General features: G+C 39.2%; 1 protein-coding gene across 3 annotated transcripts in view; it reads right to left on the bottom strand.

The window, feature by feature from the left end:
- The window catches only part of LOC114525803, a 231,355-nt gene that overhangs the window by 200,858 nt on the left and 8,419 nt on the right, over positions 1-22,078 (bottom strand). For 2 of the 3 annotated variants that reach the window (XM_028547234.1, XM_028547231.1), the window contains exons 8-41: positions 21,313-21,426; positions 19,898-20,323; positions 18,451-18,749; positions 17,900-18,041; positions 16,831-16,935; positions 16,012-16,110; positions 14,807-15,112; positions 14,093-14,266; positions 13,596-13,760; positions 12,999-13,169; positions 12,490-12,648; positions 11,720-11,893; positions 11,431-11,589; positions 10,776-10,949; positions 10,253-10,414; positions 9,356-9,529; positions 9,001-9,177; positions 8,424-8,597; positions 8,090-8,245; positions 7,306-7,485; positions 6,780-6,956; positions 6,427-6,597; positions 6,028-6,198; positions 5,649-5,743; positions 5,230-5,282; positions 4,459-4,598; positions 3,862-4,164; positions 3,214-3,510; positions 2,734-3,033; positions 2,155-2,460; positions 1,679-1,984; positions 1,208-1,516; positions 462-955; positions 231-325 (exon numbers count right to left, since the gene is read on the bottom strand). In XM_028547234.1, the coding sequence (XP_028403035.1) occupies positions 231-325; positions 462-955; positions 1,208-1,516; positions 1,679-1,984; positions 2,155-2,460; positions 2,734-3,033; positions 3,214-3,510; positions 3,862-4,164; positions 4,459-4,598; positions 5,230-5,282; positions 5,649-5,743; positions 6,028-6,198; positions 6,427-6,597; positions 6,780-6,956; positions 7,306-7,485; positions 8,090-8,245; positions 8,424-8,597; positions 9,001-9,177; positions 9,356-9,529; positions 10,253-10,414; positions 10,776-10,949; positions 11,431-11,589; positions 11,720-11,893; positions 12,490-12,648; positions 12,999-13,169; positions 13,596-13,760; positions 14,093-14,266; positions 14,807-15,112; positions 16,012-16,110; positions 16,831-16,935; positions 17,900-18,041; positions 18,451-18,749; positions 19,898-20,323; positions 21,313-21,426 (6,907 nt within the window). The remainder of the gene's footprint in view (positions 1-230; positions 326-461; positions 956-1,207; positions 1,517-1,678; positions 1,985-2,154; positions 2,461-2,733; positions 3,034-3,213; positions 3,511-3,861; positions 4,165-4,458; positions 4,599-5,229; positions 5,283-5,648; positions 5,744-6,027; positions 6,199-6,426; positions 6,598-6,779; positions 6,957-7,305; positions 7,486-8,089; positions 8,246-8,423; positions 8,598-9,000; positions 9,178-9,355; positions 9,530-10,252; positions 10,415-10,775; positions 10,950-11,430; positions 11,590-11,719; positions 11,894-12,489; positions 12,649-12,998; positions 13,170-13,595; positions 13,761-14,092; positions 14,267-14,806; positions 15,113-16,011; positions 16,111-16,830; positions 16,936-17,899; positions 18,042-18,450; positions 18,750-19,897; positions 20,324-21,312; positions 21,427-22,078) is intronic. The other variant, XM_028547232.1, reaches the window with a different exon arrangement.

The following is a 22,078-nucleotide window of genomic DNA, read 5'->3' as shown; positions in this document are numbered from 1 at the left end:
AAAAGTAAAAAAAATAATAATATTGTTGTAAGTTTGCATGATGACATCAATAAGTAAATTAGCTTGTAGCTACATCACGTGTGCTTGTAGGTACACCACGTGTGCTTGTAGGTACACCACGTGTGCTTGTAGGTACATCACGTGTGCTTGTAGGTACACCACGTGTGCTTGTAGGTACACCACGTGTGTTTGTAGGTACACCAAGTATTTATAACCTAAAATAAACTTACCCAACAGTTGTCATGGAGATATAAGCCCACCAAAATCCCTCTGGAACACCTTTCGTAAACGATTCTGGGAAATGATCGTTGTTTTGGTTACGTTCCTAAGAAAATAAGATGAAAAACTACCATCAAAGTCATAATAAAAAACATGTTCATAGGCCAACGAGTTTGAAAGTTCCACCAACATACGACTATTACTCATGGAATATTCAAGGTGAAAACATTTCCAGCACTCACCAAGATCCAAATGATAATCCCAGCGATCCACGCGAAGAAAATCATCAACATAACCAACGGCATACACGCCACGGCCGCCTGGACAACCACTGTGGCAGTTGAGGGGACATTTTTGACGGTGAAGTACGCCGAACCAGGTGCATCGACGACGGAAATGTACGGAAATACTCCGCCATACGTCGTCATAAATCTATTACCCTGGACGGGAAAACTGACCTCAACATTTCCGCCAATATTTGTTAAAACGGATTGTAAACTGTTTTTCTGATAATTGTTTCCTGATGAACGTCTTTTCCGACGTTTTTTGTCGCAACCCTCTTCGTAGCAAAACTCGGTTTTACCATGACCGTTTTCGCAAACACCACACATGTCATCCAGAACGTTTCTCGTTACTAAGAAGAAAATTCCGCCGGGCGAATTGGTATTGCTCATGTTCGTGTAAGGAGGTAAGACCCACCAATTGGAGCGAAGGTACTTTGGACAACGACATGTTTCTACAATAGAAATCGGATGCAATGATCAGAAGACATTTAGTTTAGCAAAGAGGAAAACAAAGTCGTTTCCTTTAGTTTTCCTTACAAAATAAACGGCGATATTAGAACTCAAGTAATAATCAACTACGGGCTCGTAATTTAACATGAAATATAAACTTAGTTCCGAAGCAAAATACATTCTAAACCTCCATATCTATACCACTACCATAATCATATCTCAGCCGAATGGAGGGACCCGAATAAAGTACGTACCAGCAGCTGAGGCGTTGCTTTTCGAGCCGTTCTTACTGGTATAGCCAAAGATACGGATCTCGTAGGTAGAGCCAGGATCAAGGTTTTTGAGCATCGTTGAGTAACGATTTCCTCTGACTCTTTTCGACTGAACAACTCGTTTATCGGAAGGTATGACCTCTCCAGCCAAAACTGTCGCGGTGTACTCGACGTAGTAACCACGTAAGATACCGTTATGATATTTAGCTGGGATTCTCGTCCATTCCAGCTCTATCTCGCTGATGTGTTTAAGCGTAGACATTTTGATGTCTTCCGGGGGATATTCCGGACCTGAGATAAATCATACACGAATGTCATCGAATGCGACGTTTCTACAGAGAGATTACAGCCTCGACGAGTAATTTCTTACCGACTTGTTGTTATACAGGAAATGAAAAAGCAAATGCAAAAACATTTTTTTTATTATGTTCTCAGAAATTAAGTAATTCTTACCGTCTTCCCCAGTGGAGTTTATGTGCCCTGGGGGATATCGTGGGCCTTCACCCTTTTTGTTCAAAGCGCTCACCCAAATGGTGTAGTTGGTAAATTTCTTTAGATCTTCGACGTAGTAAGATCTTTCAGGATGTGGAATAATCCTGGACACAATCACATTGCCCGGATTGTTAGTCTCGATTACGGTCAGATTGTAACCAATCAGAATGCCGTGTGCAAAATTCCCTAGGACGGCATCCCATTCAAACGACATGCTGGTCGTTGTCAAGGCAACGCCACGAATATTCTCAGGGTAACGGCTTGGAACTAAAAGTGAAATCACCATGGATTCATGGATCATAAAACACAACATTTCGCTATATTTAACGCTTTATCCAGTGTACTTTGAGATCAGTGTTCAATACTGTCCCATGTATAAAGATGGAAATATCCCAGTTTTCCACATTATTAAATACCCGTATGGTGTAAATACTAACCTTCTTCGTCTGTCTGAACGACAACGTTCAAGGTCACTCCAGTGCCAATCTTTGTATAACCAGCAATGTATATATCATACCACCACCACCAGAACAGTCCAGTCAAGTGACACTCCAGAGGATTTGGATCAGATATTGGGATCTCAATCATTTTCTGTTTTCTAGTCGTATCTGCAGCACGATAATAAACACGATATCCAAGAAGAGTTCCTTGATGGTACTGGGGATCTATGGCCTCCCATTTGAGATAAATGCTTGAGGAGCTGGTGTTTCTACCTTCGACCAGAGCGGGCGCTTTGGAAGGAGCTGGAAGAAAGATAAAATTTAGTAGACAACACGTACCTAGAACTGTTTCTTTCAACATTCAGACAGACAGACAGACAGGCAGGCAAACAAACAAACAAACTAACAAACTAGCAAACAAGCAAACAAACGCCAAGACGGCTGGTAAACAGACATACAGACAAATACAAAACGGACGGCTAGACACACAAACGAACAACTACATATTCAGCGCATAATATTCAAGTTGACTCATTCAAAAGACATGACAAACAGATGGACAGACTGACTACTCACTTGACTCTTCTGTAGTGATGGATATCGCTGTACATTCCGGGCCATCTCCAACACTCGTATAGGCCAGAACTTTGACTTGATATTCAGTAAGGAACTTCAGGCCGGTGATATTCACTTTTCTACTATCGGCGCCATCCACATTTATCCATTTTACCACCTCACCAGCAATCCCGTATGACACCTTGTATCCTTTTATGATCCCACGTCTTGCATCAGGCCTCACTTCGTCCCATGTGACAAGCACGCCAACTGTGGACGTCATAGCTGTTGCATTCACATTCTGGGGGGGTTCACTCGGTACTATTTGGGATAAAAAGCTATATCACAAACCAATGTCGTATACCGCACTTAACGCACTCCACGTACTGCAAAATAAGCAATTATAATTACAAAGACAGACAGACACACGAACACAGGCTGACAGATGGATGATGGGTGATAAAAAGATAATGGGTGATGAAATGATAGATGACGACATACCATACTCCAAGGTGACAAAACTCGTACTAGCTTCTTCTCCACATCCGGGCGTTGTTTTGGCAGACACGTAGACATAATACTTCGTAAAATGATCCAAACCAGTAAGAACGGTCTGCAGTTGTTCAACGTCGGTGACATTATGAGTGTTACTGGTTGATGCTCCTCTTGCTTTATATCTCACGCAGTAGCCTCGTTGAATGCCGTTCCAATATTCCGAGCTCACTGTGGTCCAGGATAAATTTAACGATTGAGATGTTGGAGACGAAATGTTCAATATTTTCGGTGCCACACTTGGAACTGAAAACAGATGTTTGTAACTGTAATTATATATTGTCAGCGAAAGACAATGGAACATCCAATGGAACATTTTAAAATGTGCAAACTGTACAAAATTTGTATACATATGTTACTCGCTTTAAAAATAACTCCCCAATGGTTTCAAAACAAAATTTGGTGTGCTATATATGCGACATTTTCCCAAATTCTTTAATGAAATTCGAAATTTCACTCATTCTAAGATGCATAGGAAAGAATAGGTAGCGTGAAATACTATTCTATATCCTGACAATTTATGCCCACCCCGTTTCAGAAACACGACATTCTTCAAGCATTTGAGGAATGATGCATTAATTAAAAACCAGGCCGTACCATCTTCCAGTGTAGTTTTTGTGACAGGTGCGCTCGGAATACCATTTCCTTTCTCAGAATACGGGCAAATCACCATTCGATATTCGGTGAATTTCTTGAGCTCCACCAAAGTTTTCGAAAGCTCGGAAGGATCTACGCCGATTTTCTGGTACGGTTTTGCTGCCGTTTCTTTATAGAACAATACGTATCCAGTGAGAGTCGACGTGCTCGATGTTTCAGCTGAGCTTGGTAAAGCTGGCCATTCCGCTCTTATGCTAGTTGAATTCAAAGGAGTTGCTTGGAGAACAAGTGGCGACGAAAATACTAAAAGATCATGAATCGTGCATTATTGTATTAGCAAACATTGAATGGAATAGCAGCTCTTTTGACTGCAGTACACATAATTAGCAAAAATGACCAGATAACAACAGATTTCATCTATTCTGATTGGTTTAAGATCCATGGCTTCTGAATTTATTGGTAGCTGCTGGTCACGGAGTTTTTTTGCGTATTATATTGGGTGATTCAACATGGCTGCAATTACTCAGTAGCAATTAATTATTATTAATTATTAATTATTATTATTAGCAATTAATTATGAACAGTCCAGAGACTTACCATTTGTTGAGGTCATGCTGTGTAGAACTGTTTCCGTTGCTGAATCCAGCAGTTTATCTTGGAGAACAACCAGCTCATCACCGGCAAGCGACTGATAGCCCAGATCCAATTTGCATTTCACTTTATTCCCCCCTCCCGCGCTGAAATAAACGACAATGATCGTGGGACATCCGTAGAAAATTTAAAACAAGTTAAGGTAGTCGAATGTGGTAGCGTGATGTATAATGCCATGTGTCACTGAAATCAGTCTAGACACTTCACACAATGGGATGATCCTTTTAGAACCAACAAATCTGTATTTTTCTATACTCTCATAAATCAAATATTGGACGAGGTCGAGCAAAATAATGTGATTTGTCGGTGGCGAGCAGATCCAATTATTTGTCGATGCCGAAGGCAAAGGCAAATAATTGATCTGCGAGCCAACGACAAATCAAGATATTTTGCGAAAACTGAGTTTAATGATTGCTTTATCATTCACTAATCTTATTATTTTCTGGTATTTTACGCCTTTTTTTCGAGCAATACAACTCATTTTCCGAAAATTCGCCATTATTGTTTACAAAATGGAAGCCAATGCGCATGCTCAGAGTATTTTCGCAGTTGAGCAACGTTTTTAACAAATGCGCATGCTCAGAGTATTATTTGCATGCAGTTAACTGCAGGTAAATTAACCAATCAAAATTGAGAATACGATAAAGTGAATGATAATCTTATTTATTTGCAATTATTTCATCGACTTTAACGAGATGAAAATATTTGCCTCCTTACCTGCACAAAGTGAAAGTGATCGCTGGAGGAAATGTCTCGTACACAGAATTGATCTGTAAATAATGGACGTTGTTAGTTATTGTCTCATTTTCTCATCGATGGAACGGAACAGTCGAGGAAGGGTGAAAGCAGGCGACCTCAAATCGAGCTGAGTTCTGTATGTTTACACCCACTGAGATTTGTTGGACCGATTTTGTCGTATTCAATAAACATGCGATGCATATGCCAGCCAGACGGCTGACATAAAATCGCCCAGCGAAAAACGGGCCCATGGCGCAATGTAAACCTCGTTGCAACATTAAATTTACCAATTTGAGAAAATTTTGCTTCAAGCCATAGCAAATTCAGAAATTTTTAAATCCTATCTCATGGTCTCGAATTTGTCATTAGTTTGCAGGTTCGTGAATGTGCACACTCACCATTCCCTTCACAGAGTTCTCGAATGAGGTCACGTCACTGTTATATTCAGTCATCGTTACGCTGTCGAAGGTCACGTCCAAAAGAATGTTAGCGGCTAAAAGGGCGAAGCAAAAACACAGAGCTTAGCGTTTAGTGGGTGAAAATTCATTTGCACTTTATTTACTCTTCTTTTTACCCAATTGGATTATTTTTAAGTCAAATACTTCTTGCGTTTTATGCCTAAGTTCGTTTGAAGATAACGTTTAGTTTCGTTTTTGCCCGAGATGAGCAAGAGACAGATTTGCCCAGGAAAGATAGATGTGAGACGTTTTTGGCCGTCTCAGAGGTTTATATTAAGAAATCATTTTCTGCAGAAAGTCTTATAATACACTGACTTACGCGAACAAGGTGACGTGTTGCAATTATTGGCCTCATAGGAAGGACCAGTGCAGTTCTTTCCACCATACATTGGAGTTGGGTTGGTACAAGAACGTTTTCTATCCGAGGTACCAGTTCCACAAGGTTTGTTACAGAACATCCAGGGACTCCAGTCTGTATAACCTCCGTGAACTACGATAAATATAAACATTACATGTCCAGGCCGTTTGAATAAGAATATTTGGAAATAAACCAGTACATGTGGCATATTTGAAGATATTATTAACTTTTATTATTATTTAACTTTTTATTATTTTGAATGTTTGGGGAAGTTACATCCCTCCCCAACACTCTGGTCAACACACCCCTCCCCCACACCCCTGGTCACCACGCCCTTGAGTGCATGGCTAAGCCACTTACTAGGACAATGATGTGTGTTGCAGTAGTTTAAGTCATGGCCCGGTCCTTCACACGGTGAACCACCATGAGCTGGACTTGGATTGTTACATGATCTGCCTCGCACTCGAGTTCCGTTTCCACACTCCTTGGTACAAGTTGTCCAAGATGACCACTCGTTATAGTTTCCATGAACTAAAAAACATCAATAATTTATTCAAATTCAAACCATTCATAACATCAGTAAATCGTGATTTTGTACACTGTTTGTACACTTTCTACACAGTGTTCTGGTGTAGGAAGAGCTCATCAGCTGCCAAATAAGTATAAAATAAAGAGATTGATACACACGACAGTTGGAATTCTCCTGATCTTACCTGGACAAGGATGGATATTGCAATCTTGTGATTGTCTTCCATCCCCTTTGCATTCCGGAGCGCCGGGGCCTGGTGGCGGGTTATTACATAACCTGTAGCGGCTCTGATGTCCTCCCCCACATGCTTCTGTACAGGGGGTCCACCACGTCCAATCCGACCACTCGGCCGGGGGAGGATCTAAAAGGAAAACAACTTCACAGTGAACATGTGCCAAAACCTTTGGTTGTCTTAAAGTCTGTTCACACGATTCAATTTGTTGGATACAATTCCCTTCTGATGGATGTTTTATACTCTTTTCACTTGCAATGTATATAAGCAGCAAACAAACTAAAGCTAATACGGTACTGTTTTATCAATATTCCAATACATTCCATACGTCAGAAGTGAATTGGATGCGATAAAATTTGATCTACTTATGATCTGAAATGTAGGTTATACGAGTTGCAAACTGGAGAACAAAAGCTACAAAATGACAATCGGAAAATTTTGGTATGCATTGTCAAGTGAATCTGGTACCTGGACATACCTGGACATTCGACGTAATCGTATTCATTGCAAGGCATCACTTCAATATTATGACCTATGCAATAACTTCCACCGTTTCTCTGAACTGGATTGTTACAAACTCTGGTTCTAACTTCTTGCTGGTGACCGCATGTTTTACTGCACAGAGACCAATCAGTCCACATGGACCAACCTCCGTTCACTGCAAAATGCAAATAAGCGATGGAGACAACTGTTGATTGTTATTGACAGAGAAGTAGATAATTGTATGAAATTGGAGGTAGTTGTTGTGAGATGGAAGTAGTTGCTGATAGATATGGGTAGTTGTTAATAAATGTTGATAGTTGTTGATAGATATGGGCACTTGTTGCTAGATGTTGGTAGTTATTATAGAAATGAACTTTTACTCGCATTTTATTCGTTAATTACACTAAAATTTTGATGCATTTTACAGTAGTAAGCGTATGTTAAATCTGATAAATCTGAAGAATATGTTATCTGAGCAAGTTGTTCATCTGCAGTATTGCTAAAAGTGCAGTTAATTGAGAATAAGTGGACGTCAAGGTTGGTACGTAATAAAGTTTTAACGGCGCTTGCGTGCTGAAAATACCAGACGCAACCACCAAGGCTTACTATTATATCCATGTATATATCCTAATTCCTCAGTTGGCCAATAAGTTACGTGTTTTGTCCGCAATCTACGTCACAGCGGGGTTTTTTATAAAGTCTATACATCACAATGTTTAAGGTCAATTATTTCAGCTTAAATCGGAAAGACAAACGAAATGGATGCATAACTCTTTTACCTGGGCAAAGTTGTGTTTCACAGCTCATCGTGACGTTAGTAAGACTCTGACAGGAACTTTTGTCCTGCAGGATACATTCCCGTGTTTTGTGCATCACACCCTCACACCCAGACGAGCAAGCAACCCAGCTGGTCCAGGTGGAGAAATCCGCATCATCTACACAGAGACATTAATCCTATTTAGTAATTTACAATGGACCCGCAGTGATAGGTGTATACGATTTTGAGACCCCCGTCATTTGCTTGTTCCAAAACATAAATGAAAAAAAGAATACAAAAAACTACCTTGAAATTTACCACCCCCTCCCATAATCTTAAACATAAAGAGCCCTTACCTGGACAATTGGCTGCATTCTCACATTCTTTCATCTCGTAGAGTGGTCCCAGACAATCGCTCCCTCCAAACAATGGTGGAGGATTGGTACAATTGCGATATCTGGAACGTGTTCCAAATCCACATGACGTCGTACAGGCTGACCAATCTGTCCACGGAGTAAAGCCGCCGTTCACTGCAAGAAACATTGGCATTAGAAGCCTGACAGTTTCATTAGTGAAGAAAGACACAGAAGGTCAGCTTTTGAAATATTGGATCATACCGCAAAAAAGTAGGTTAAATTACACTTATACCTAACGGTACCTATTTTCGCATTCCCTTTTAGCTTCCGGCATAAAATTTTCTGCATAAAGTGGAGTTTTCGTTAATTTCATTTAACACTGAGCAAACAAGCGTTAGGAAAGTGAATAATCTTTTGATGTTCATCAAATAAAAGCTTAAATCTCGCGAATTATAGAGAAATCAATGCTGTTTTTACGCACTAAAAACGGAAGCAGAGAAACGACACTTTTTTATTTTTGTTTAGTTTTTATGTTATTTCGAACGGTAAATTTTTTCGTTTCGTAAAAATTTCGTACCTATGCATGGTTCATTATAACACTTTATGCTTTGTCCTGTGGGTTCGGTGCAGTATGGTTCTTCCTGTGGTGGATAATTAGGTACAACGGTGCAAAAACGTGTTCTGTTCTGTCTTCCTTCGCCACATGAAACACTACATGATCCCCAGTTACTCCACTTCGAAAACTCGTCGTCACCTGCAAAGGAAGCCTTCTGTTATTAAAAACGTTTAGATTTGCAAGCTAAACAAAAAAGGTAATGATATTAAGGTATTGAAATGGAAATATAACATGATCATGATAGTCGTGTTACTGGTGTAGTCATTTTGGCAACTGTCTTGTGTGGTTTCATAAAGATTTCTCTTAAAAAACAAACCTGGGCAATCCACTGGCATAACACAATCAGAGTAGTCATGAGAATTTTCAAAGCAGTCCAGGCCTCCATAGGATGGTACGGGATTGGTACAAGTACGAGATCGTTCTTTTACTCCAGAACCACAGGACGCACTGCAGGAACCCCACTTCGACCACGCCGCCCAATTACCATGTACTAGAGGGTGAAGTCAAGATTTGTGCTTTCATTTTGCTTTAGCCTTCAAAAGACTTATGGTTAGAAAACTCGTTTAAGAAATTCGAAATTTGAAAATGATAAAATGCAGATAAGAGATATTCCTTTGCAAATGTTAGAGTGTTTAATATGAGATTTTCTTTCTAAAAAAATACTTGTTACTATAGACATGTTGCTTGCAGACAATTATACCTATGATGACAAACATAGTACCACATGCAGGCAACAAAACGCATCAAAAGTAAGGCCAGTCTTCACTTAATTTATTTAACACAACAAACATTGCCTATTTGAATACGCAAAATTACTGTTGCGATCGGTATGTCACCACTTCAATATGAACAAATATTTTGTAATTTTTTTCTATAATATTTCAAAAAATATGGCCCAGGTATACATGGAAGTGAAGTCATTGTGATGTTATAGTCCCAGTCACATTGTGTGCATTTTGCCCGAATTTAATGGCGATTTGCAACGAATTTGCCAAGAGATATGATCAAATGACTAATCCAGACAGCAAATATAACGTTACATTTGATACAGACAAAACAATTGGTATTTTAAGCGAATAAATTTTATAAACAATCTGTATTTATTCAAATCTATATTTTGGTTATATGTTGCTTTCAAAAGCTCATGGAAATAGCTAATGAAAATACATAACCTAGAACATGTTTTAAATGAAAGCATTTAACAATGCCCTACCTGGGCATAGCCCTTTGTCACATGGTTTACTTTGACTGGATTCTGCGGTACATAGGCTGGGATCCGAACCGCTTTTACACTTTCTTGTTCTGATATGCGCACCTTTACCACAAGTTTGAGTACATAGTGTCCACTGTGACCATTTATCGTAACCTGCTTCACCTGAAAAATGAAATGTGGAAATTCATCCACAAAATCTTCAGAATATTAATTTTTAAGCATATACTCCGCCTCCTTTCTTTTGAGTTTTGGATTTAGGCAAGAAGAGGAAAGTTAAAAAAAAAACCAATGAATAAAACCGCAAGCTTTGGTTGCCAAAAAAACAAGAAGAGAGAGTAATCAATTTAGGGCGGGTGGGCCAGCCATGGTATGGGGGAAGTGCAGAAGGTGTAAGGAATATTAAAATGTATATTTGTTTGCAAACTTTGAATTAAAATGCGATGGTATTTCGATTTTCAAGTTCTAATGCAAGTTTCTAAACTCACACGTAGCCTACTTTAAAACAACAATGACACCAACACACCTGAGCAGGGAGTGGTATGCTGACAATCCTGCACATCTGAGCTTGCCCCAGAACATCCAGCCCCGTTATATGCAGGCTCAGGGTTAGTACAGGTTCTCAAACGATTTTGAAGACCAGAACCACAGAATCCACTACAAGATGACCACGACAACCACTCTGTATAATTACCATCAACTGGAAGCAATCGATAATTCGTAAGTGTTATAGGTAGTGGTTATGAGCCAGTTAGCTTAACCTGGGTTAGTGCAAATTTATAAATCAAACTTTATAGCATTTTATTATTTAGTTGCAAAGGTTTCACAAATCCTCCCTGGTCGAATGGAGATTCTATTTTCTGAAATCCTAACAGAACGGGTACCATTAATACATAACCAGCAGAAATTGAACCGATATGATAGTTAGCGCTGATCAGGCTTTCAAAAGCTGGCGTTCCTTCCCTAGTAGATAGTAATGGTCTGTTCGGAGGATCTAATTTTGTCTGATCCAATTCACTTCTGATGGATGTTTTATAGTTTGTTGACTTGCAATGTATATAGACAGCCAATCAAGTAACGCCAATGCAGTACTACATTGCATACATCAGAAGTAAAATGGATCCGACGAGATTGGATCAAGTGAGCAGACCTCAAGACAAAAATCATTAGTCGTGTCTTACCAGGACATGGTCCGGAATCACAACTGATATTCTGGTAAGATGTTCCATTACAAGTAACCTTGGTCTCGTCCGTGCACTCTCTCCTGCGAACACTCTCACCGAGTGAACATTGGGAGTCACATGCAGACCACTGGGACCAGATTGTAAACCCAGATTCATCTATAATCGAGACAAATATAAAATTCGTTCAGAACAAAACAAAACTTATATGTGGGTCGTTAGAATTGCGCTTTGTTGGGGTTTTTTCATACAAACATGAATTAGAAGCAAGTTTAAATTGAGTACATACCTGAACAAATAGTTGGCACAGAGCAAAATTGATCTTCCTTGTCTAAGCCTGAACAATCGCTTCCATTATAAGCCGGCTCCGGATTGGTGCATTCTCGTGTTCGATGAATAACGCCTGAGCCGCAAGGTACTAAGCATCTTGACCACTCGGTCCATTCCGTGAAGTTTCCATGAACTACAAAAAAAATTCTTCGCGATAACTACCACGTCATGCAGGGGAGTAACCTGGGGATAATTGCCGGAGGATAGATTTTTGCATGAGGAGGAGAAGGGAATTTTTCGTTGAAGAACACTTTTATGATGAACGCATACTTGAGAGTATACGATATTAGGGACTTTAAGATGTGGCATGACACTGGACTACCGACAACGGTTACGTTGAATTGTTTTTGACCACTGCTTGCGAATACTAAATACTTGTCATTTCAAATTTATCCCGGATGATTTTATACGCAGAAGCCTCGTTTTTTGTAAGTTTCAAACCTTTACAGACTCTTCCCTTGCTACCAAAGCAATTCTCCACAACTAACGGTCAGTTGCAAATGATCAGTTTCGTTACGTTCTTTATTCCACTGCTACGACAGAATAATACGCTTATTATGTCGTACTCAAAGCCGCAGGTGTAGATTATACCATTAGGAATATTCAAATTTTGTTTCCCTGACTGTTTGTCTTAGTTTAAGCACTTTGAAAACAAGGTCTTAACGATAGCCCGTGCCCGTTGTTCGTTGTGTAATCCTAAAGTCCCTATTCTCAAAGCAGGTGCTGTACCTGGGCAATGTGGCATCAGGCATTGCAGAGTTTCCGAAGCAGGGCCAGTACAGCCGCTACCACTTTTATCAAGACAATGACGCGTTTTTGACTTGGTCCCAGGACCACAGGTAACACTGCAGGGCGTCCAGCTTGACCAATCTGTGTAGCTATCATCACCTATACAGTAAATGTGCTATTCGTAACATTGAATTGGTGCGCCAATAGAAATGAATTGGTGGAAATGTCAGGTTGGGGAAAGGGCAAAGAGGTGCTTTGGGGAATGGAGGGTGCTGCCTTAAATATCGCACAGCTGGAGTTTTTACACATTATAAATTTTCGCAACAAAATTTTACGAATTTTACTAATTTTTGTCGTGCTCTTTCACCATTTGCCTTCAAGAAGAAAGTGTGAACTATTTCACGCGTATGTTTACGTTTAAACATTACAGATTTTAGATCATTATTCCACTTTCAAACTAAAACGTTACGACATGTTTTGAAACAAAGTATTATGTCTTTCAAACAAACCTTGACATGTTGCCATTTCACATTCCCGAATCAACTGCTCTTCCCCAACGCATATTTTCCCTCCATGTTGTGGGGTTGGATTATTACAAGAACGCATCGTTTTTTCCAGGCCAGTACCACAGGTCTTAGAACACGAACTCCACGCTGTCCAGTCTGAAAATCCTCCGTCCACTATGAAGAAACAAAGAACATTGTCGTTGTGGTTATTGATGCTTTTGTTATTGCTGTGGCTGTTGTCATGGTTATTATTGTTGTAAGTTGTGATTATTATTGTTGTTGCCACGGTTATTGTTGTTGTTGTTATTGTTGTTGTTGTTATTGTTGTTGTTGTTATTATTGTTGTTGTGATCATTGTTGTTGTGGTTCTTGTTGTTGTTGTGGCTATTATTGTTCTTGTTTTTGTTATTATTGCGGTTGTTGTTATTGTGGTTAATGTTGTGTTTGGCATTGTTGTTGTTTTCGTTCTTGTAGTTATCATTGTCGTCGTTGCGGTTATTATCATTCTGTGGTTATTATTGTTATTGTTGTTGTCACTGTTATTATTTTTGTTATGGACTTGCTTCGCACGCTGGTAAAACGTTTACTACAGTATCATACCGGGGCAATGGGCATCATTACAATCTGCGGTTTCGTTTGTGTCTCCCTTACAAAAGGAGTCCCCTGGGTCGGCCATTGAACATTTTCTAGCACGCGTCTTTTTGCCAGGTCCACAGGTCACACTGCAGGAGCTCCAGGCAGACCATTCCCCAAAACCAATATCCCCTGAAACAGAATGAGGTGTTGTGTACCAGCATGTATGGGTTGGATAGATTTTCTTACATAATATTCCTAAAGAAGATTTGCAGCAATCTTGACACTCAAAATTTGCGATTTCTGTAAATTTGAGCAGGTTAAATGAATGCGCCATCCTGTCTCATTACTATCTATGAAATATCAGTCTTCTAACCTTTGGTCAACACACACTAAACGCAGTTTGACGATGGGAGGAAAATATTAGTTTTTACCAAGCGACATTCATTCTCTCTACTCTTCTTAACCTTCACTCCAAACTCTCCACTCTTAAAATTTTTACTCTTAACCCTCTATTTGCTAACCTGAACACATCACAGATGCAGAACACTCCTTGGTCTCTTTTAAAGGTTCCTCGCAATCCTTTCCACCATGGGCTGGGGCTGGATTGCTGCATTCTCGACGGCGTACCAACTCCCCTGTGCCACACGTAACCGAACAAGCTGACCAATTTCCCCATTCCGTATACCCTCCGTCCACTGAAATACAAAATAAGCTTCATTCTACTGTTTACTCCATTGAGGAGGGGGGGCGATGAAGAATTTGTGCGAATCAGTGAAATGTAATAAAATTTGGAACGCAAACTCCTATAGTCCAGCGATATAATTGGTTGAAGCAAATAATTGAAGAAAAAATTGTGTTTTTGACTCCGTTCTAAACATTCCTAGTTAATTACTTTATACGTCTGTTCCAAACGTTGAAAAACTCCTCCTTAGAAAAACTACCTTCAAATTTGCCTTAGTTAGTCAAGTTAGCGGTCCAGTTTTTATCACAGTTCACTGGTGCAAAAAACTATACATGGAACACACTCAAAAGCTACAGGAAAAATAGCCAATGATTAGCCGTCGTTTGGCCAAATGGGTACTTGTTTTTGTGTTCCCAGAATATTTCTCAGGCTAAAAACCCTGAAATTTTTACACCGTAAATCAGTTTTTAATAGCCTCAGTTTGGTGTACACATAAAGCGTGAACGCAAATAAAACAAAATGTTAGAAAATAGAAATATGTATTCAAACGTACCAGGTGCTACGGACGAAGTCTTGGTGGCTGTTCCAGGCGGGGCAATTGTGCCTGGCTCCGCTTGGGCGGTGGGTTGTGGTGTGGGAATTACAGTTGGTGATGGTTCGGGGGAAATTGTGGGATGCAATTGTGCAGCGGTAGCGGGTGATGGTTGGGGGGAAATTGTGGGATGCAATTGTGCAGCGGTAGGGTCTACGGTAGGGTCTACCGCTGAAGAAGGGTCTTCTTCACTAGCACGAGATCGTCTTTGATTATCGTCGGAAACAACGGTAGCTGTTGGGATAACTGGACTGCTTAATCTTCCCTCTAAAAAAATCGAAAAAAGTTTTTATTAAACTAAAACACCAGCATCACGATGATGCAAAAGCCTATATTATTTCACTACATACTAGTTAACACTTGACCGCACGTAATACAAACGTGCGGTCTTCCTATAGCTATATTTTTCGCGATCTACAAAATTTCGCAACTAAACTTTGCGATTGTAATAATTTTAGTATAATTAATTTTCCTCCTTGTTCCATTCGTTTTTGAACATTCAGCGAATTTTTTATAATTTTCAGTAACCCAATCAGAATGCATAAACATTCACTACCCAGCATAACGGTACAGTATTCACTATTTTACATGAAGTATAAACAAATTTGCCTGAACAAATTTTCCGATTATAGTTCAAAACGAAATGTCGTTTGGTTTACGAAATACTGGAGATTGCTCAATACCATATAGATAGAGCAAATATAAAAAGCATTGCTTACCAAAAATAGCCCCGCTACAGTCTGTTTCATCCGTTTAAGAATGATTACTACTAGTTAAAATACGAGCGGCCAAGCAGCGAGTGCGCAGGACTAGCCATTGTAAACCCCATACAGATCCACCGCGAGTATTTTAACGTGCTCGTGAAATGAATAAGAGCAAAATGCATATTAGGGAATGTGTGTAACAAAGTTATGAATACTAATTAAGATTAGTTGTATCAAAGTTAATATATGAATTACTAATTCACAAGACTTTAAGGCGCATATAGCGACTCTTAATTCATGAGATTTTATGGCGACTTTATACTGCGAAATGTTTGAAATTTAGAAAATTATACATGAATTTCACAATGCGATTTTCCTATACGGATGAAACAGACTGTATGGACGATTTTTGGTGAGCAATACTTTATACATATTCTTCTATATACTATATATTATTTTTACCATCACTCCGGGATCCTGATATACCAGCAGCACTAGATCCTGTTTGACCACGACTGGAAACGGTAGCAGTTGGATGAACTGAACTGCTTTTTGCTTTCTCTAAAAAATCGCGAAAAGTCTTTACTTAACTAAAACACCGACATTATGCGATGACAGCAAAAGCCTATACTCTGTGACAACACATGCACTACACTTGCTCTCCAGCCATAGCTATCAGGCCATATATACAACTCGAGCTCGCAGTATCATTGTTAAATATACAGTATGTATCAGGAAAAAAAAAGCTAGATTTTAAAACGCTCAGAAAACGATCATTTGATCAAAAATATCTTAGCATCTCCGGGCTTGTCTAACTGTAAAAACGTTTTGATAAAATTTAACCATGAACGAGCACAAAGAAAATAAGAGCTTCAAAATCTAAATTCGTTTAAAGAAGTAAAAGTTTTAAGGATTGTGTAAGTTCAGGATATAAATATATTACAGCAGGCTGTATTTTTATCGCAACCTTCACACGCATCTGCAAAAACGTCTACTAAAAATGTAGCAAAAGAAAATAATGTATAGGAAAGTTACTCGCATGTGATTAGTCAATAATGCAGAAGGCCAATTTATACTTAATTCAGAGCGAAATTACTTCACGCTGATTGGTGGTGTCTGAATGTGTTTCTTTCCAGAGCAACCACGCTCAGGAGATATTGGTATACATATACAGGTTTTTTGTGCCGAAATGATGAAATGACACTCAAAAGTACCACAGTTTTGAACGAATTTAGTTAGGTTTAGTTTAAGTTTTGGTTGCGGCGGACGTATATACACTACCTTTGCAGATACCAGAAACGTCTTCAAAGCCTTCTTTACATTTGCAAGTCCACGTTGACGATTCATTACAGTAGGTGGTGTTTTTATTACAATTTTCACATGGATCTACATTTAAAACAAAAATATTATTTAAGAGTCGACTGAAAACCGCAACACATCAATTACCAAAAACAGCAAGAGAATAGTAATAATAATTTACTTAGGCGGCTCTCTAAAACTCGGCAATTTTTATGGGATTCCACATGCAGAAACTCGGGCAATTTTTGGTGTGATATTTTATTTACTCGTGACTTTGTAATTCGAGGGCAATGCTCGAATGCCTGCATCCCAAAACGTTTTAGACCCGTACGCTTATATATTTCAGTCTTTATAGAGTTATATAACTGGGTTTTCATTTCATATACTAGAGCAACAGTAAATTGGGAAAGATACTAATTATTTCACGCTGGCTGGACTGGCGCACCTTCATATAAGCTGCGTTTACACTAGAGGCCTAGATCTGGCCTGGAGCGGGTCTAGGACGAGTCTGGATAATATGTACCAGGTTCACACTGTCTTTCTTGTTGATGGTATCGCGTAGCCAAGATAATTGACAAAATACTCGGAAAAGACCCCGAATATGCCAAAAAGTTGTAACACTCTTATGAATCCTATACAGATTATACTATTAAGTTGAAAATTTTTCAGGACTGGGTTAATCCCGTTCACATTACGAAAATCGTGCTCCAGGTAAGATCCAGGCCACCTTCAGATAAATAACGTTCACATCTAGGCCTAGACCTAGTCCTACACCTAAGCCTAGACCTGGTCCTACACCTAGAACTAGACCTGGTCCTACGCCTAGGCCTATAGACCTGATCCTACACCTAGGCCTAGACCTGGTCCTACACCTAGGCCTAGACCTGGTCCTACACCTAGGCCTACCTGGTCCTACACCTAAGTCTAGACCTGGTCCTACACCTAAGTCTAGACCTGGTCCTACACCTAGGCCTAGACCTGGTCCAGGCCAGGTCAAAGCACACAGTGTAAACGCGACTGTAAATACACCGTTATAGAACAAGAGACATACCATAATGGCAGCCAAAGAAATCAACTCGCATACAGATCGACATATGCCATTCTTGCGGAATAATCTTCAACATCCTCGTAGAGAATGATTGCCCAAAGAAGTGAACTTGTGGTGTGTTAAAGTCGTAATTTCCGGAGATAGTCTTAAAAGATTAAAAACAACTTTAAACGAGTCACACTGACGGTGTTTTTAAGAGGCTACAGTTCACCTGGGGTTTGTTTGAACGGGAAATAATTGGCGAAAGAAACAAGAAAACAAATACACAAACAGACCAAAAATAGGCAAATCATAGAAACAAACAAACAAATCAACAAGAAAAAGACAAATCATACCAAAAAACAAGCAAAAAATGCACAAACAATCAAACAGACAGACTGGCACAAAAACAGGCAAATCGTAGAAACAAACAAGCAAACAAAAACACAAAACAGACGGACAGAAAAATAGACATATCCTACAAAAACAAACAAGCAAAAAAATGCACAAATGAACGTACATCAGTGAATAAAACAAGAAGGAAAGCAGAAAAATAAAAGGTAGTTTATACTCACTCGAATTCCGTTAATTTTAACCTGATGCCAATTTACGCCATTCCAACTGTGATCCAGATAGAACGATTTCACCCAACTGTTGGGAGAGGTCACTCCTTTTGTTGCAAGAACGTTAATCGTGTAAAATTTTGGCAGTTCAATTTGTAAATATTCGTCAGTCGTGTTGCTATAACGACTACACCAGCCTAAGTCATTCCACCTGGCTTTATGTGGCTCGTGTGATGGAAGAAAGGTCTTCGCGGTAAAGCTACTATGTTGTATTTCTGCGTTATTTGCCAATACAAACTGACTCAGAGTTTCTATAAATACAACATCAAGGTGTAAGTACTATTTTACTTACCTAGTGGGCATTGGTATATCTAAGGGAGGGAGGAGAGGGGGCACTGAAATTAACGATCGCTTACTTCATGTAGCCGCCGCCCAAATCCGTGGATGAAATTATAAGCCGAAAAAAGAGGAAAACAAGTATATTCCACGTAATAAGGATGTGTCTGTATTAGCCGTGGATGAAATTCCGGCCCGTGGATGAAATTATAATCAGTAAGGATGTGTCTGTATTATCGAGATGTTCTTATTGAAACATTTCTTAATTCGAGCTGTCTGTATTATAGAGAAATGTCTGTGTTAGACACAAATGTCTATACTAGAAGTTTAGGAGACATGTCAGAAAAGTTTTCTTATTAGAGACAGGCTGGTAGTATCCTTTTAAAAAAGATGATCGTATTAGAGACTGCTTATTCAAAAGATATGTTCGTATTACAAATGGGTCCTTATTACAGAGGTGTAAGTATTAAAGAGGTGTCCTTATTAGAGAGATGGCAGTATTAGAAAGTTGTTTTATTTGAGAGATTGTCATCATTGTCATAATTAGCCGAATTCATTCATGTAGGCCAACGCCACCCGTCCTAATATGAATAGGGATAGATAATTTACACGTATGATGGGTCGGGTAATGCTAAAAAAGGTATCGTAATCATTACGATAGTAATTTTGTTTATTTTCTCTTAGCCTTGTTCTGTCCATGATCGTGTGGATATTTCATCTGTGTATAAATGCGATTTAAGACGAGTTTCTTGTCCAGACGGGATGCCCGTTCAACTTAACTGTCTGTATAGACGGGAAAGTTAGCCGGGAAAATTCGGACGAGAAACCCGTCTGTGACCAGACTCACACCAGAGTTTCCCTTCCAAGACGAGTTTCCCGTCTGTTCATTCGGCTATTAGAGAGCTTACGCAAACAGGACGGCACCTTCGTAATGGCGTGTGTAGATAGCGTTGCTTCCGCTTTGCTAACCATATATATAATATATGCACATTTTAGCAAAAGCGGCAGCAACGCCATTTCTTACACGCCATTACGAAGGCGCCGTCCTGTTTGCGTAAGCTCTCTATTGTCGTAAGCACGACCGTAAGTTACGATCAAACAAGTACGAAACATATTCGCTTACCTTCGTTTATTCCATATAATTCCAATCTCATGCATTTGTCGCCGCCGACGTTGCTTTGAATTGCTTGCAACATGAACTCCCATTTGGGGATATTTTTGTCAAAGTAATGTCCCCGAGCAGTTGTGGCATCGAAGTTTCCTGCAAAACTTTCCCAATTCGTTGGGTTTTGAACTTTATATTCTGTCACCCAGGATGACCCGTATCCTAAGGTATGAATGGCAATAACCAAAGTTACACCACCAAACCCTATTCTTAATGTTGGCACACTTACTCCCGCGTCTGCGCACCAGGCGCTTACTTTATTACTCAATCGAACTTTTTTGCCTTCATAATTAATATTGTAATGGTCCGCAGAAATCGAATGATCTGGAATTCTATTAGGATTCGCCACACCCAAAGATGGTAAACAACCAGTTAATCTCGTCGCTACAACGAAAGCAGAATATTCCTTTAGAATACGACATAGATAGATTGCAAACACTCATTATAGCCTATCATCCAACCATCCTTCGCAAATGGTGTTTTCACAGTGTCTCCGTAATGTTAAAATGATACTTGCGGGCGAACGGGTGGGAGGTGGCGCCTGCAATCTCTAGCGCCCGCCCGGCATTACCACTAATGCTACTAGCGCCAATAAAGATTCCGAACGCGAATTGCCAACGCGACGCAGATTTTCAGTTTTTTGAGGCAAAATATATTCAATTCTGGAAGGAAATTTGATAGCTATGGGCTCCAGACATGTCAAATTTTTGATATGTATAATGAATTGCGCATGTTTATTTAAGTAAATATCGGTTTTAACGCCAATCACTGGTCTGAAGAACAAAGAGGAATTTCGTTCTAAACTAATCGCCATATTTGTTTACATTTTTTCGGAAAAGCCAATCAGAGTGCCTAAATTTCAAATGCTTCATGTAAAATGGTATATATTGTACTTTTTTGTACATCAAAATTTATGCACTCTGATTGGGTTACTGAAAATGTAAACAAACTTGCTGATTGGTCTGAAGCGAAAGCTGTGCATTTAAATTGAATTTTTTCATTCTATTTCACGGTCGACATCGTAAAATTCTCTGGATAGTATGCTAAACGAAATAAGGCATTCGCAACAGGTAAATAAGGCATTCGCAACTAATTCTTTCCTTCTGCAATGGTAAGTTTTCGGTATTTATTACACTACACACAATTTTTGGTAAGGTACGGATGAATCGTACGGGTGAAATTTTAATTTTTAAACTATTAAATAGTTAGCCAAACTTCAACCGTACCAATTCTACTATGTTCGATTTCAATTGCCGCCCCAGTGCCTGGGTACCTTTACTGGATAAATTCTAATTTAGTTGTCTCAAAGTGTCAGACAAATTATCAGTATAAGAATAAAATAATTTTAACTTTAAAACAAACAAAATACTTACGAAGCTCACAACGCTGGCCTTCAAAACTCCATGGACAGTGACAAAGAAAGCTATGTACATCACTTTCTTTGCAAGTTCCTCCGTTCTGGCAAGGTTTATTTTCCGCACAGTAATCTGAAAAGAAATTATATCTTTACTCCTTGCCTGACTGCCTGCCAATCAGCTGATATGAGATCATAACGTCATGAGGCGCCTCGACTGAGCTATCATGCGCCTGGAGTCATTTGTTCTTCCCACTTGTAGTATAAAGAGCGAAAAATGAGAATTCTAATTTACATAATTTGAAAAAAAATTCACAATTGAAGAGGTCAATTGACGAAACCACATTGTATTGTCGCCTAGTTTGTATTTTATTTTATTTTATTACATTTTGTTTTTCAACTAGGCTTTCAAACAATTACTTTTTAATCAACTGTTTCAAGTGTAGAAAGCCAAACATTTTACATCGAATATGAAAACCAAAGCAGTATTCGGCATTTGTTCAACCGATCTGGCACAACCCTAGCCGTCAACGGTCTAATCTTCAAGACAACGTTTCCAAGTTTGAAAAATTTCATCACACCGCAGCACTGCAAGTAATATGTGTATAGTATACGATACTTAATACAAGGCAAAAATCGCATTTAATGACAGTACAAAAGCTTTTTTATCATTGCACAAAATCTCTCAAAGTACTGCACAAAAATTTCTTTTTTACGGCACAAAATATCTTTTATCATTGCACAAACAAGGGCGAATTTCGTCTTAGACCAATCAGCAAGTTTGT

The sequence above is a fragment of the Dendronephthya gigantea genome, unplaced genomic scaffold (genome assembly GCF_004324835.1).
Source record: "Dendronephthya gigantea isolate DGI-Jeju-01 unplaced genomic scaffold, DenGig_1.0 000035F, whole genome shotgun sequence".
NCBI lineage: Eukaryota > Metazoa > Cnidaria > Anthozoa > Malacalcyonacea > Nephtheidae > Dendronephthya > Dendronephthya gigantea.
This window is presented reverse-complemented; position numbering and strand designations above follow the sequence as displayed.